The sequence below is a fragment of the Apodemus sylvaticus genome, chromosome 4 (assembly GCF_947179515.1).
Source record: "Apodemus sylvaticus chromosome 4, mApoSyl1.1, whole genome shotgun sequence".
Classification (NCBI taxonomy): Eukaryota; Metazoa; Chordata; class Mammalia; order Rodentia; family Muridae; genus Apodemus; species Apodemus sylvaticus.
In genome coordinates, this window is record NC_067475.1 from 60,960,785 (window position 1) to 60,976,652 (window position 15,868).

At 39.6% G+C, this 15,868-nt stretch overlaps 1 protein-coding gene across 3 annotated transcripts in view; it reads left to right on the plus strand.

Annotated features, from left to right (window-relative positions):
• The first annotated feature begins 3,335 nt into the window (after positions 1–3,335).
• Positions 3,336–15,868, plus strand: part of Sycp1 (synaptonemal complex protein 1) — a 113,925-nt gene continuing 101,392 nt past the window's right edge. For all 3 annotated transcript variants that reach the window (XM_052178551.1, XM_052178552.1, XM_052178553.1), the window contains exons 1-7: positions 3,336–3,445; positions 5,648–5,732; positions 5,867–5,910; positions 6,238–6,294; positions 7,422–7,586; positions 8,547–8,614; positions 11,493–11,566. In XM_052178551.1, coding sequence (XP_052034511.1) covers positions 3,338–3,445; positions 5,648–5,732; positions 5,867–5,910; positions 6,238–6,294; positions 7,422–7,586; positions 8,547–8,614; positions 11,493–11,566 — 601 coding nt within the window. In that variant the 5' untranslated portion in view covers positions 3,336–3,337. The remainder of the gene's footprint in view (positions 3,446–5,647; positions 5,733–5,866; positions 5,911–6,237; positions 6,295–7,421; positions 7,587–8,546; positions 8,615–11,492; positions 11,567–15,868) is intronic.

Here is a 15,868-nt window from a genome sequence, read left to right on the forward strand (position 1 = left end):
TATTATTCTGTGATGTCATACATACAGATAGCCTTTTTTGTATGCATTAAATTTTTCTCTTGAGAGTACCCAGTGCAGCTTGATTTCAGTAGCTGAATTTTTAAAGAAAGATCTGAAATAAATGCTAATGAGAGATCTGGCTCTTTGATGGAACCATCAGGGCTGATGAACTTGTCAGAATTAATGTGAAAGTGAGGAGGTGAAGCTGAAACACTTTGAAGAGCAGTGTTTTTAAACAGTTTCATTTTTCTCCCTCTTTAGAACAGATGCAGATTTAATGGTCTATGTGGATGCACGGTGATCTCGTTAACTGCTGTCTACACGCAGTTCTGTGGGTTTAAACAGCATGCCTTCATATATAGCATGCAGATAATAGCATAGGATGTAAAAAGAAGCACTTAACCTTATGAACATCATTTATGAAATGTATTGCTATTACAATGTCTCTATTTGGGAAGAAGAAGGGGAGAAGGAAAAATAGAGCAAAAGAGATAAAAGAAAAAGAAAAGAAATAGAGCCAAAAAATTTTAAAAATAGCCATTAAGGTACCTCAGGGAACTTTTGAGTGTGGATACTGTTAGGTTTATAAAAAGAGAAAGAGGTTTAGAGAATATGGTATACGGCAGTGTGGGGAAGGGGTGCCCCAGCAGGCCCATGCCCAGGCATCCCTGCCCCCTGAGACACACACAGACATGGTATAGAGTTTATTCAGGGCAGAGGATGGGAGTAATGGGGTAGTGGAGGCAGAGAAAGGCAGAGAGAGCAGAGAGTAGAGAAGTGGAGGCCCGCCATGACCATGTTGGGGGGGAGAGGGGGGGAGGAGAGCCCAAGAGTGCAAGAGGAGTAAGAAGAGGGAGAGGAGGAGCCTAATACCCTCTTTTATAGGCCAGGCCTACCTGGCTGTTGCCAGGCAACTGTGGGGGAGGGGCATACCTGGCTGTTGCAGGTTAATTGTGGGATGGAGCTTAGACAGAATCCTAACATTTGTCAGTTTTGGTTTAATTAAAAGAAAAAAATTAAAAAAATGTGATGGCAAAGCAGGAGCCCTAACAGATCCAATGTAAGTACCCACTGCCACATTCTCCTGTCTCTAGGCCATATTATTTCCACATCCTGAGAAACTAAGGTTTAAATAACATAATAGTAATAATAATAATATTAATAATAATAATAAGCTAGTTTGTTTGGTAAAAGTCATCTTAAGATAGCATTATTGGGTGTGGTAGTTACTACTTACTGCTTTTAAGCAGTGTTTACAGCAACTGAGCAGAAAGATATGAAAAAATGTTCACTTTTTGGGTGGAAAGTATCTTGATCGATCTTAAACTGGCAGAGAGAAGGGTGTTACTTGTTAAGAATATTACTGCAGTTTAGGAGAAGTTTTTGAAAACAAGAGGCTCCTTAAGATCACTGATTGATACACTGTAAGACTCTAGCTTTCAAAAAACGCAAATTCATTTGGAAGGAGAGAGTGGATTGACAATGCACCTGAACACATGGGTTCTCTGCAGGGCTCCCTGCCTGAAAACAACCTCTTAAACAAGTGTTTCCCTAGATTTGGCCTCGAAGGCAGATAGAGGATGCTGTAGTTGAGGTCCAAGGAACCAGTTTATGTCTTCAGCTGGCGACAGAACTTGAAGGTCAGCACTGATTTTGCAGGCAGGCTAGATGCAAGAACGAGGGGGTCAGGAAAACTGTACCGCTCACTGAGATCAGGCAATATGTAATAGGGTCTGATTCCCTGCAAGCCGGCCCTGGAGGCGATTGTATGAAGCTGTGACGGTCAAGCCCCGGTTATAATGGAGAATCCAGCGTGGTTGGAGATGCCAGGACTGTGAAGTATCTGCTGAGGAAATCTGCAGGCATGAAGTGGAGTTAGCCCAGTCGGGCAGAGTTGGGTCATGGCATGTCTAAAGACTATAATGGTGATATATCTAGTTAGCCAAACCTGCTTCTTTGATTTCCCTTCCTTTTAAGTTAAAAGGCAAATGTATTTTCCAGCTGATACCTCATCTCCACCACCCCCGTGATCCATCATCTTGTCCTAGGTAGTAAAACGGGCTCACCCCATAAACCGGAAGCATTCTTCCTACCATGAATTTCTTCCAAGCATGATCATGCTAACCCTGATGCTCAAAATTTCACGAGCTTAACCTGTAAAGTCCAAAACACGCCCCGGCCCCAACCACAGTTTTAGCCTTCCCGCTCTTATGTCCAGCCTCACTTTCCATTTTCCTACCCAGTCCATCCCCCCTCCCTCATCCTACTTCTTGGTCTCATTAAGACTCACAGTTCCACCTGCTTAGTCGCGGGTCTTGTGTAGCCACAGCAAAAGCAGTTACAACACATACAGGACCTGCGAAGTTCTACAGACTCCCTAAGCCATCGTGGCACCCAGCGTCCGTCCTCAGGGATCCTTAGAAATGACTCCTTTTTATGTGGCTATGGCTGTAGCAGAGGACCCATGTTTGGTTCCCAGCATCCACATGGCAACAACCAACCACCTGTACCTACAAATCCAAGGGATCCTCCTCCCTCTTATGGCCGCCCGGGGCCCTGCACGTGGTGCACATGTGTACATACATTCACATGAAATGCTTAATAACACACACCCGAATGTAAGAAATCCTTAAAAAAAGAAAGAAGGAAAGAACTGAGACGCCTTTAAATGGCTATACGCTAATGTGATAGCTGGATAAGGTGGTGAGCTCCGCAGCTCTTTGGTCTGAGCGCCAGGAGAGTTTTCCCAGCGCTCTTTGACAATTCTGAAGGCAGACTTGGTGGAGAATCCGAACCCGCCGGTGGGAAGGGAAATCCCGCGAGAAGTGCCGCACGTGAGATCCCGGCCAGCTGCACCAACGGTTAAATTTAGCCGCTACAGCGCAGCTGCCCAGTCCGGCGTGTTCTCGGGCTTCCAGGAGGTTCTGGGGCAGAAGCTCGCGGTTCCATTCGATGTCTTCGTGAAGAAGCGCTCGCGGGGCACGGCGCCTGCCGACGGTGAGGGTGTGGAGGGTTTCCGGGGGCCCGAGGCCCACGCGCGCACGCAGCTCCGTCACGCGTGTCCGGGTGCGTGGCTTCGCGGGCTTCTCGGGCTAGGGAGGCCTAGCCTGGGCCTCAGGCCTTCGCAGGCCGCCTTCGAGGTTCGGGCAGGGCCTGTGGCCGCGTGGCGGCGGGAGCGGGGAGATGGCCGGACCGCGCAGGCTTTTACCCTGCAGGCCGCACGCCCCGTGGGGTGACACAAGGACGCCGGGCCCCTCGTGGGGACCTGGCTCACTCCGCGTCAGCTTTCTCACCAACCGCGTGACCTCTTCCCTTCCCCCGAGGCCCAGTGGACAGCATGGAGAAGCAAAAGCCCTTCACGTTGTTCGTCCCACCGAGACTGAGCAGCAGTCAAGTGTCGGCCGTGAAGCCGCAGACAGCGGGAGGAGACTCCAACTACTTCAAGGTCAGTTTGCGTGGGTCCTTCGAGAAGGTGCCTGGTGGTGGGGGCACTGCGTGGGGGAAGGCGCTTGCCGCCACGCCCGAAGACCCGAGTTCGATCCCTAGAACCCGCGAGGTCAGAGGCGAGGAGCAGCCCCCAAGTGTTTTCTGACTTCCACACCACGCGTGTCCGCGAGTCCGCAGAGGCACACGAGAGTTCGATGCTAATCAGAAAAACATGCCTTTCGTTTGTTACCGTGATAGCTGAGAGACACTAACATTTTGAATGGCTTTTTTTTTTGACCTGAAATTACAGGCTTTATTGTATGTTGACAGCATCCCAACTTTAAAAGACTTTTTTTTTTTTTTTTTAAGCTTTACGAAAAAGTTTTTATTTAAAAAAATTCAGCCGGGTGGTGGCGGTGGTGGCGGCGGCGGTGGCGCACGCCTGTAATCCCAGCACTTGGGAGGCAGAGGCAGGCGGATTTCTGAGTTCGAGGCCAGCCTGGTCTACAGAGTGAGTTCCAGGACAGCCAGGGCTACACAGAGAAACCCTGTCTCGAAAAATCAAAAACAAACAAACAAAAAACAAAAAAAAAACTAAAAAAATTCTAAGTTTTAACATGAATACATAAGTAAGGCATGTTCTGGTAAAGAATCTCTGCTGGGATGGAGAAATGGTTCCCCCCCCCAAACACATACAGTTGCCAATATTTCTGCTCTTGCAGGGCTGGGTCTTTGATATCATCTCTGTGTGTGTGTGTGTGTGTGTGTGTGTGTGTGGGCGCTCGCCCACACACACACACACACATACCCAAACACACAACTTAAAAATTTTAAAAGAATTGCTGCTGTAAAACTGCATAAATATAAATGATTTCCTTATTTAAATTATCTTCCTGCTTAAATGATTTGAAAATTTTTAATGTTTTTACTAGCATTAATTTGTAGGTAGTAATGGGTTTCATTATGACATTTTCACATATGTAAATTATACTTTAAACACTGTACTTAAAAGGGTTTATAATTATAGTGGCTTCTTTTAAAGTCACTATGTATATATGTATATGTGTGTGTATATACATGGTTATATATACATGTATACACACATGCATATATGTATATGCATGTGTGTATACATGTATATATATATGTAGATATATATTTAAAAATGTATTTGAGTATTAGCATTATTGAGTATCAAAGTGATATTGAATAGTATTTAAGAATCTCCATTCCCTTCTCATGCCCCTCCCACTAATTCCTTCCCTTCCCAACTGTTCCACCTTCTACTTTTATGCTTGTTTTGTGTGTGTGAGTGATCCAGCATGTTTCATTAGAGTTGCTTACTGAAGCATGAGCTCTTTCTTAACTAGTGGCTAAACCACTGAAGAATGTCTCTCAGGATTTGAGGCAGTTTATAAGGAAAAAAATACGAAAAAGGTAAAGATTTTACCAAGGAAAAATAAGACTATTTGGTGAAATAGTTCTATGTGGGTAGTAATTAATATTGTGACTAAGCTTCTTGGTAGGTAGGGTAAAAGGGAAATTCATTTATAGTAAAATTCTAATTGAAAAGAATTACACAAGATTTCTCAGGTGAAACAGCTTTTTATATTATTTAAATTTCTTAAGCTTTTTATATTTAAATTTCTTCACTTTCTATGAAAATGATATGTTAATATTTTAATTTTACATACTGCAGATAATTTCTGCTGTAGCCAAACTATATCATTGATATTTGATTCAATGAAGATCTCAATTTTGTTGAGATTGAAGGAAACCATATACTATTGAAATTACTAATATTCTAGAATATTTACAAAGCTTCTGTTATGTAATTTATAGTTTAGGTCCATCTTTTTTTGTTTTGTTTTGTTTTGTTTTGTTTTGTTTTTTGAGACAGGGTTTCTCTGTGCAGCTCTGGCTGTCCTGGAACTCACTCTGTAGACCAGGCTGTCTTGGAACTCAGAAATCCACCTGCCTCTGTCTCCTGAGTTCTGGGATTACAGGCATGCGCCACCAGGCCCAGCTAGGTCCATCTTACTAGAGGAGATAATTAAAATTTTTTGCTTTGTTTGCTTAGCAGAAGTATTTGATATTTTAAACACCATATATCATAAGATTTATCATTACAGTAACTAAGTATACTATATTTGCATACTATATTTGTATATTATACTGTGGTATTGATCAGAATATTTAAAGAACCTTTTTTTATTTCTAGACTGTCAGCAGATGTACAGAAGGTGATTTTGGTGTTCCATTTACAATGTCTAATCTATCAAAAAATCGGGAAAATATTGATACAGGTAGGTTTGGACAAATATGTAAACTTCATAGAAACATTTTTATATACCAGTTAGATAACACAAGTATTACATTAATACTCTTGACATTTAGCTAGATAAAGTAATATAAAATATAACATTTTCTTATTTTGCAGATCCTGCTTTTCAAAAACTTAGCATTTTGCCCATGCTCGAACAGGTTAGTAAGTGTGTGTCCATACAGTCTATTAGAGATTGAATTATTTGAAGAGCAAAAATTTGTAGTTGTGTTATTAGTTGTTTTGTGTAATTTAATTCTTATTACATTTATGTGTATATGTGCTTATGTATATTTATATGTATGTGAGGTGCACATACCATGATCTATGCATGGAGGTCATACTATGACTTGTAGACCTGGGCTCAAATCAGGTTATCATTGTGGCCATCATTGTTACTCATGGAGCCATTCTGCTAGTCATAGTCTAGTGTATTTAACTGTCATTAGTTTTAAAACTATAATCTTACAGGTGTTTTTTTCTTTTAGGTTGCTAATTCTGGCAGTTGCCACTATCAGGAAGGAATAAATGACTCTGATTTTGAGGTCAGATATTTCCTTCTTATTACTGGAATTTCATTTATTATTTGAATATATTCTTTTAAGTTCCCAAAGTATTCATATTTGATTAATGTTTTAAAATATATTCTTTGAAGTCTTTTAGTGGCTCTGGGGAAACCAGAGGCTCATGCACTTGGAAACCAGAGGCTCATGCACTTTAAAGTGGCAACTGTTCTATAACAAAGTTGTATAATTTTCATCTTAATGTATTTGAAGTGCTAATTTTTTGTATTTTTCTAGGTAAAAAGAAAACAATTCTTTTGAGGAAAAAATTATTTAATTTTAAATAAAAAAATTAAACTAGTGGAGTAGAGATAGATATGTGGAAAGGCCAGCATTTTACAAAAATAATCTTTTGACAGGTAAAATTGTCATTTGGCTGCTTTATTATATAAGAAATTTATTTGAAGAATATGGTATGGTTTCTGTATTATAAGAATCATTCTTACAGCATATCTTATAAATTAAGGGAAATTTCAGGGCCTGATAAGTGCTGTATGTGTATTGCAAGGGTTAATAGTGTCACAGAATAAAAAAAAATTGGAGTCAGTTTATATTTTGATATCAGGTATCAGTTTATTTTTTAAATATGACTTGGAGTATATTTTCATGTTAGAGTTATGTTATTTGTTTAGCATGTGAGATGCCCTGTGTTAGCTCACCAGCTCCAACATGAAAAGCAAACCCAAATTCCTCTAGCATTTATAAAATGATGTGGATAAAAAAAGGCAAGAAATCTAAAACCTCAGGCTCATTGAAAATTACATATTTTATTTGCTATTTTTGTTATTTTCTTAATACTCTTAATCCTCAAATGATTTCTCTAAACAAAGTGCTTTAATGCAGTTGTTAACATTTATGTATTTTCTGTGGAGTGATGTATTTTAGCTGTTATTAGTCAAATTCTCCTACTGTATTGTTTTAACTTTAGCATTTTTCAGTTTTGGTTTTATTCAGTAATTTTAGTGAAGTTTAGCATATGATGTCTTGATACTATGAAAGTTAATCTTGCTACAGTTTAAATCAAATAGTTTGTCACCATCAGTGTATATATGTATATGTGGTAGGTAACTATTGTTGGTTATATTAAAATTTAGACAATTAACTTTTAGAATTCAGAGCCAATGAGCAGACTGTATTCAAAGCTGTATAAAGAGGCTGAAAAGATAAAAAAGTGGAAAGTGAACATAGAATCTGAACTGAAGCAGAAAGAAAATAAGTTGCAAGAAAACAGAAAGATAATAGAAGCCCAGCGAAAAGCCATTCAGGAACTTCAGGTATAATGGCATTTTGATTTATAGATTTGGCAAATAAATACTGTTTGAATGAAAAAATAAAAGAAAGATAAAATATGGCACACATTAAATGTTAGCATAATGTATTGGAAATAGAACATTAATTCAAAGTGAATTGCATTTATGTGGCAGATATTTTGAGAACAAGGCTTTTTTAAATTTCACTAATAAAAGTTACAGGTCAGATTCGGGACTGAATATAGGACAAATTCCACAAAATTCCATGAAGATGATTAAGGAAATAATTAGATAATGTCAAATTTAGTCACATTCATTCATTAAAAAAGTAAAAATTTTTAAGTCCTATTATTGATGTTTAATTTGATATGATATATATCAGAATGTATTTATAAAACTTTGAAACTGTTTAGTTATAGCATAAAATGAGAAAGTGAAAGTATAAGCAGCTAATACACTTCAGTATTATTAGAGATAATATTCTCTATTATTGAATGCTTTTACTGGTCATTCAGCAAATTTTAAGCTGATAAAAGTGAAAGGTTCGCTCCTCCCTTTTTACATTATTTAGTATATTAATGTGTGTGTGTGTTTAAGTCAGAGGACAACTTCTGGGATTCAGTCTTCTGCCTTTATCAAGTAGGTTCTGAGGATTGAACTCAGCTCGCCAGGGATGATAGCATATATCTTAACTGGCTGAGTCATCTGTACTCCCTTTCCCTTTCTTGTGATGGCGTTTAGTCTTGTGTAGCTCAGGCTGGCCCCAGATTCCTGATGATCATGCTCCCACCTCCCAAAGACGACTCATATTTTTATGGACAATTCATAAGTTGTAACAAAAAATTTTCTTTTATGTGGAAAGAAAATAATTTTATAGAATTTATTTAATAATATGCTAGTAAAGAAAACTTGCTTAATGAATCTACTCTATGCTCACTAATTTTTAAGTGAAATGTAATTAACTTATTCTATTTTATAAATTAGTTTGAAAATGAAAAAGTAAGCTTGAAATTAGAAGAAGAAATTCAAGAAAATAAAGACTTAATAAAGGAGTAAGTAGTAATTTTACTTCCAAACTTATTATTAAAATAGTTTTTATTTGTTGAGTACTTTTTTGTGTTATACATCATAGCAATAATAATGTCTGAGTGTGTGGGGAGCCTAGAAAGCTCTGAGTGGTTGTGGAAGGAGTGGATGATGTCCTGAGTGAATGTGTACTGTTTGATGTAGCTAAGCCTTAGACCCTTGAGAGTGATGAGGCCTTTCCAGGGTGAAGCGTGAGGGATAAAAGCTTTAGGTTTTTGTTTTTGTTTTTTGTTTTTTTGTTTTTTTGTCTTTTGGATTTGTTTTTTTCGAGACAGGGTTTCTCTGTATAGCCCTGGCTGTCCTGGAACTTACCCTGTAGACCAGGCTGGCATGGAACCTCAGAAATCTGCCTGCCTCTGCCTCCCAGGAGTCCTGGATTACAGGCGTGCGCCACCACTGCCGGGCCTAAGAGAGTTAATTGTATGCAAGTAAGAATATTTATGAATGTTGACCACTGGGTTCAAACATTGGTAACTGTAGTTTCCTGAGGCTGCTCCCCTACAGAGTCCTCCTACCAAGACTAGCTCCTCCTGGTGTGTTGTCTATGAATTTATTATGTTTATTACATAATCTCATATTATTATATATTATATACAATATAACATTTTATAACTACATAACTATATAATTATACATAATGTATAATAAAACAGCATACTTATGTAATACAAAATATTTATATATATAATGTTATATAATATTATACAAAGTATATGAAATATATTACCTATATTATTTATGTAGTATAAAGTATGAGATAGTTAAATATTTATTGTGTACAACAACATGGTTGTTGCATAGTTGGGGCATCTCCATCAAAGTGAGCGCAGCTCACCTGATTCTGGCTTTTCTATATGTGTGTCTGTGTGTCCTTTCTTCATTCCTTTGCCACTTCAGTTAAGTTTCCAGGACCAAGCCATCAGGTCATGGCATCAGTCATATGGAAAAAAAGGAAGTATGCCTATTTTACCTTTTTAGATTTAGCAAGCTAGCTAATGATGAATAACTTCTCACTTTCTAAAATGTCAGGGGTCAGGAAGAATCATTTCCTGGAATCAAAAAAGATGTCTTTAAACTCCTTGGCATGTTGTCCATCTGCCTGTGTCACTGTTTAACACTTAAAGAACACAATTTGGAACTGCTTTTCCCTCTGAAATGCCTTTTTATTTTATTTTTTTTAAAAATCCTTTTGGTCTGTAGTAATTCATTTGTCCTGAAAAATTAAATGTTGAAAATTAAACCAAATTGTTCTTTATATTAGTAAATTATTACAGATAGAGATTTTGTTTACACAATGAACACCTACTGAGAAAATTAACCTTTTGGTTTTGAAGATTAGGCCTTGTGATTTTTTCTTTCCCCTCCCCTCCCCTCACCCTCCCCTCCCCTCCCCTTCCCTCCTCTCCCTCCCCCTCCCTCTCCTCCCTCCCCTCCCTCCCCCTCTCTCTCCCCTCCCCTCCCTCCCCCTCCCCTCCCCTCCCTTCTCCTCCCTCCCCCCCTCCCCATCCCTTCTCTTCCCTTTCCCTTTCCCCCTTTCCCCTTTTTTCCCCTTTCCCCTTTCCCCCCTTTTCCCCTTTTTCCCTTTCCCCCCTTCCCCCCTTTCCCCTCTTTTTTCCCCTTTTCCCCTTTCCCCTTTCCCTCCTTTTCCCCCTTTCCCCCTTCCCCCCCTTTCCTCCTTTCCCCTCTTTTTTCCCTTTCCCTCCTTTTCCTTTTTTCCCCCTTTCCCCTTTCCCTCCCTTTCCCCCCTTTCCTGCCTTTCCCCCCTTTCCCCCTTTTCCCCCTTCTCCTCTTTTTCCCCTTCCTTCCTTTTCCCCCTTTTCCCCCCTTTTCCCCCTTTTCCCCCTTCCCCTTTCCCCCCTTTTCCTCCTTTTTCCCTTTCCCCCTTTCCCACTTTCCCCTTTTTCTTCCTTCCCCCCCTTTCCCTCCTTTCCCCCCTTTTCTTCCTTTTCCCCTTCCCCCTTTTCCCTCCTTTCCCCCTTTCTCCCCTTTCTCCCTCTTTTCCCCTTTCCCCTTTCCCCTTCCCCCTTTTCCCTCTTTTCCCCCCTTTTACCCTTTCTCCCCCCTTTTCCCCTTTCCCCTTCCCCTTCCTCTTCCTTCTACCCCCTTCCCCTCCCCCTCCCATTTCTCTCCCCTCCCCTCCTCTTCCCTTCCCTTCATTTTTTATGTCTGTTAGAAGCTTGAGTCATCTTAGATGAGGGAGCCTCTATCAGATTGAACTATGGGCAAGTCTGGTACATTTTTCTTGATTGATTATTGATGTGGGAGAGCCTAGGCATTTGAGCAGTATCATTCTGGGCAGGTGGTCCCAGCTGTTAGGAAAGGAGGCTGAGTAAGCCATGAGGAGCAGATCAGCATTACTCCATATTTTCTGCCTTTGCACTTGCTTGTTCCTGCCCTGATTTCTCTCAGTGATTGACTGTGATCAGAACTTGGGAGGTCAAACTCTTTTCTAGTTGCTTCTAGTCCTGGTATATCACAGCAATAGAACTCAAACTAGAACAGGCATTAAGAACAGTTTAACATAATTAGTAAATGAAAAGTTTAACCCTGTACACTTATCATTTCTCCTAGACAAATCTGGAACATTTTTCTGAGAGGGTATTCATAGTAATAGTAATTTGCTAGAGACTGGGAAGGAGCTGTCCCTTTTACTCAGAGGAGGAAAGCAGTTATTAAGTGATTTGCCAATAGTACAGTCACTACCTGATTGTTACTGAGTGATATACCGTGCGCACAAAATTATTGTTTATAAATTTCTCTAAAATTTTAGCTATATATCTTATAAGTTTCATGTATGATTTTGCTTTCAGATCAGATTACATTTAGGGAAACTTTTTTTTTCAGGACTAATGCTACAATACATTGGTGTAACCTACTCAAGGAAACCTGTGCTAGATCTGCAGAAAAGACAAATAAATGTAGGTATCTTTCTTCTTTTATGTGGTTTTATCAATTTATTATTCATTTAATGGTGGAGGCAGGAGGAGAACCTGTTTTTTACTTGTTTTTTTTGTTTTTGGACTTTTTTTATTTGATATTTTCTTTATTTGTATTTCAGATGTTATCCTTTTTAGCTGTTCCTCCCACCCCCCCCAGAAATACCCTGTCACATCCCCACCTTCCCCTGCTTTTATGAGGGTGTTCCCCTACCCACCCACCCACTCCTGCCTCCCCACCCTGGCATTTCCCTACACTGGGGCATCGGAGCCTTCACAGGGCCTCTCCTTCCATTGATGCCCAACAGGCTATCCTCTGTTACATATGTGGCTGGAGCCATGGGTCTCTCCATGTCTACTCTAGTGTCTTAGTCAGGATTTCTATTCCTGCACACACTTCATGACCAAGAAGCAAGTTGGGGAGGAAAGGGTTTATTCAGCTTACACTTCCACATTGCTGTTGATCACCAAAGGAGGTCAGGACTGGAACTCAAGCAGGTCAGGAAGCAGGGGCTGACGCAGAGGCCATGGAGGGATGTTTCTTACTGGCTTGCTTCCCCTGGCTTGCTTAGCCTGCTCTCTTATAGACCTGGGACTACCAGCCCAGGGATGGCACCACCCACAAGGGGCCCTCCCCCATTGATCACTAATTGAGAAAATGCCCACAGCTGGATCTCATGGAGGCACTTCCCCAACTGAAGCTCCTTTCTTTGTGATAACTACAGCCTGTGTCAGGTTGACACACAAAATCAGCCAGTACATCTAGTTTTGGTAGTTTAGTCCCTGGGACTCTGGGGGTCTGGTTGTTTGTTATTGTTGTTCTTCCTATAGGGTTACAAACCTTACTTAATCCTTTCTCTGACTCCTCCATTGTGGACCCAGTGCTCAGTCCATTGCTTGGCTGCAAGCATCTGCCTCTGTATTTGTCAGGCTCTGGCAGAGCCTTTCAGGAGACAGCTATATCAGACTCTTGTCAGCATGCACTTCTTGGCATCCACAATAGTGTCTGGGTTTGGTAACTATATGGGATGGATCCCAAGGTGGGGCAGTCTCTGGATGGCTTTTGCTTCAGTATTTGCCCTACATTTTGTCTCCACATTTGCTCCTGTGAGTATTTTGTTCCCCCTTCTAAGAAGGATGGAAGCATCCACACTCTACTCTTCCTTCTTCTTGAACTTCATGTGGTCTGTATCTTGGGTATTCGGAGCTTTGGGGCTAATATCCACTTACCAACGAGTACATACCATGTATATCCTTTTGTGATTGGGTTACCTCACTCAGGATGATATTTTCTAGGCCCATCCATTTGTCTAAGAATTTCATGAATTCATCATTTTTAATAGCTGAGTAGTAGTACTACTTGTGTAAATGTACCACATATTCAGTATCCATTCCTTAGTTGAAGAACATCTGGGTTCTTTCCAGCTTCTGGCTATTACAAATAAGGCTGCTATGAACATAGTGGAGCATGTGTCCTTGTTATATGTTGGAGCATCTTTTGGGTATATGTCCAGGAGTGGTACATCTGGGTCCTCAGATAGTACTATGTCCAATTTTCTGAGGAACCGCCAAACTGAATTTCAGAGTTTGCCATCTCACCAACAATGGAGGAGTGTTACTCTTTCTCCACATCCTTGCCAACATCTGCTGTCACCTGAGTGTTTGATCTGACCCATTCTGATTGGTGTGAGGTGAAAACTCAGGGTTGTTTTGATTTGCATTTTCTGATGACTAAGGATGTTGAATATTTCTTTAGGGGCTTCTCCACCATTCTTTATTCCTTAGTTGAGAATTCTTTGTTTAGCTCTGTACCCCATTTTTAAATAGGGTTATTTGATTACCTGGAGTCTAACTTCTTGAAGTCTTTGTATATACTGGATATTAGCCCTCTAGATTTTTTCCCCCTGTCTGTTGGTTGCCATTTTGTCCTATTGCCTTAATGAATCTTTGCAATTTCTTGAGGTCCCATTTGTCTATTGTTGATCTTGGAGTGTAAGCCATTAGTGTTCTCTCCAGGAACTTTCCCCTGTGCCCATGTGTTAAAGGCTCTTCCCCACTTTCCCGTCTGTTAATTTCAGTGTATCTTGTTTTTATGTGGCGGTCCTTGGTCCACTTGGATTTGAGCTTTGTATAAGGAGATAAGAATGGATTGATTTGCATTCTTCTAAATTCTGACTTCCAGTTGAACCAGCACCTTTGTTCAAAGCTGTCTTTTTTTTCTACTGGATGGTTTTAGCTCCTTTGTCAAAAATCAAGTGAGCATAGGTGTGTGGGTTCATTTCTGGGTCTTCAATTCTATTCCATTGATCTCCCTGCCTGTCTCTGTACCAATACACCATACAGTTTTTTATCACTCTTGCTTTTTAGTATAGCTTGAGGTCAGGGATGGAACTTTCCCCAGAAGTTCTTTTATTGAGAATAGTTTTTGCTATCCTGAGTTTTTTTGTTATTCTAAATGAATTTGCAAATCATTTTTTCTAACTCTATGAAGAATTGAGTTGGAATTTTGATGGGGATTGGTTTTGGCAAGATGGCCATTTTTTCTTTTATTAACCCTCCCAATTCATTAGTTTGGGAAATATTTCCATCCTCTGACATCTTCTTTGATTTCTTTCTTCAGAGACTTGAAGTTCTTGTCATACAGATCTTTCACTTGCTTGGTTAGAGTCACATCATGGTATTTTATATTATTTGTGACTATTATGAAGGGTGTTGTTTCCCTAATTTCTTTCTCAGCCTATTTATAGAGGAAGGCTACTGATTTGAGTTAATTTTATATCCAGCCACTTTGCTGAAATTGTTTATAAGGTTTAGGAGTTCTCTGGTAGAATTTTGAGGTCATTTAAGTATACTATCATATCATCTGCAAACAGTGATGTTTTGACTTCTCCCTTTCCAATTTGTATCCCTTTGATCTCCTTTTGTTCTCTAATTGTTCTGGCTAGGACTTTGAGTCCCTGATTTTAGTGGGATTGCTTTAGGCTACTGGTTTGCTATATATTGCTTTTACTATGTTAAGGTATGGTTTTTGAATTCCTGGTCTTTCCAAGAGTTTTACCATGAAGGGGTATTGAATTTTGTCAAATGCTTTCTCAGCATCTAATGAGATGATCATGTATTTTTTTCTTTGAGTTTGTTTATATAGTGGATTACATTGGTGGATTTTCTTATATTGAACCATACCTGTATCCCTGGGATGAAGCCTATTTGATCATGATGGATGATTTTTTGATGTGTTCTTGGATTTGGTTTGCAAAAATTTTATTGAGTATTTTTTGCATCGATATTCATAAGGGAAATTGGTCTGAAGTTCTCTATCTTTGTTGGGTCTTTGTATGGTTTAGGTATAAGTGTAATTGTGGCTTCATAGAACAAATTGGGTAGTGTTCTTTCTGTTTCTATTTTGTGGAATAGTTTGAAGAAATATTGGTATTAGGTCTTCTGTGAAGGTCTGACAGAATTCTGCACTAAACCAATCTGGTCCTGTTTTTTTTTTGGGAGACTTTTAATGATGGCTTTTATTTCTTTAGGGTTATGGGACTGTTTCGATGGTTTATCTGATCCTGATTTAACTTTGGTATCTGGTATCTGTCTAGAAAATTATTTGTTTTATCCAGATTGTCCAGTTGTGTTGAATGTATGCTTTTGTTGTAGGATCTGATGATTTTTGAATTTCCTTGGTTTCTGTTGTTATATCTCCCTTTTCATTTCTGATTCTGTTAATTTGTGTATACTATCTCTGTGCCCTCTGGTTAGTCTGGCTAAGGGGTTTATCTATCTTGTTGATTTTTCTCTAAGAACCAGGTCCTGGTTTTGTTGATTGTTTGTACGGTTCTTTTTGTTTCTACATGGTTGATTTCAGCCCTGAGTTTGATTATTTCCTGCTATCTACTCCTCTTGGGTATATTTGCCTTTTTTTGTTCTAGAGCTTTCAGATGTGCTGTCAAGCTGCTAGTGTATGTTCTTTCTAGTTTGTTTTTGGAGGCACTTAGAGCTATGAGTTTTCTTCTTAGCACTGCTTTTATCGTGTCCCATAAGTTTTGGCATGTTGTGCCTTTATTTTCATTAAATTCTAAAAAAGTCTTTAATTTCTTTATTTTTTTCTTGACCAAATTATCACTGAGTAGAGCATTGTTCAGCTTCCATGTGTATGTGGGCTTTCTGTTGTTTTTGCTGCTATTGAAGACCAGCCTTAATCCATGGTGATCTGATTGGATACATGGGATTATTGCATCTTCTTGTAATGGTTGATGCCTGTTTTGTGACCAATTATATGGTTAGTTT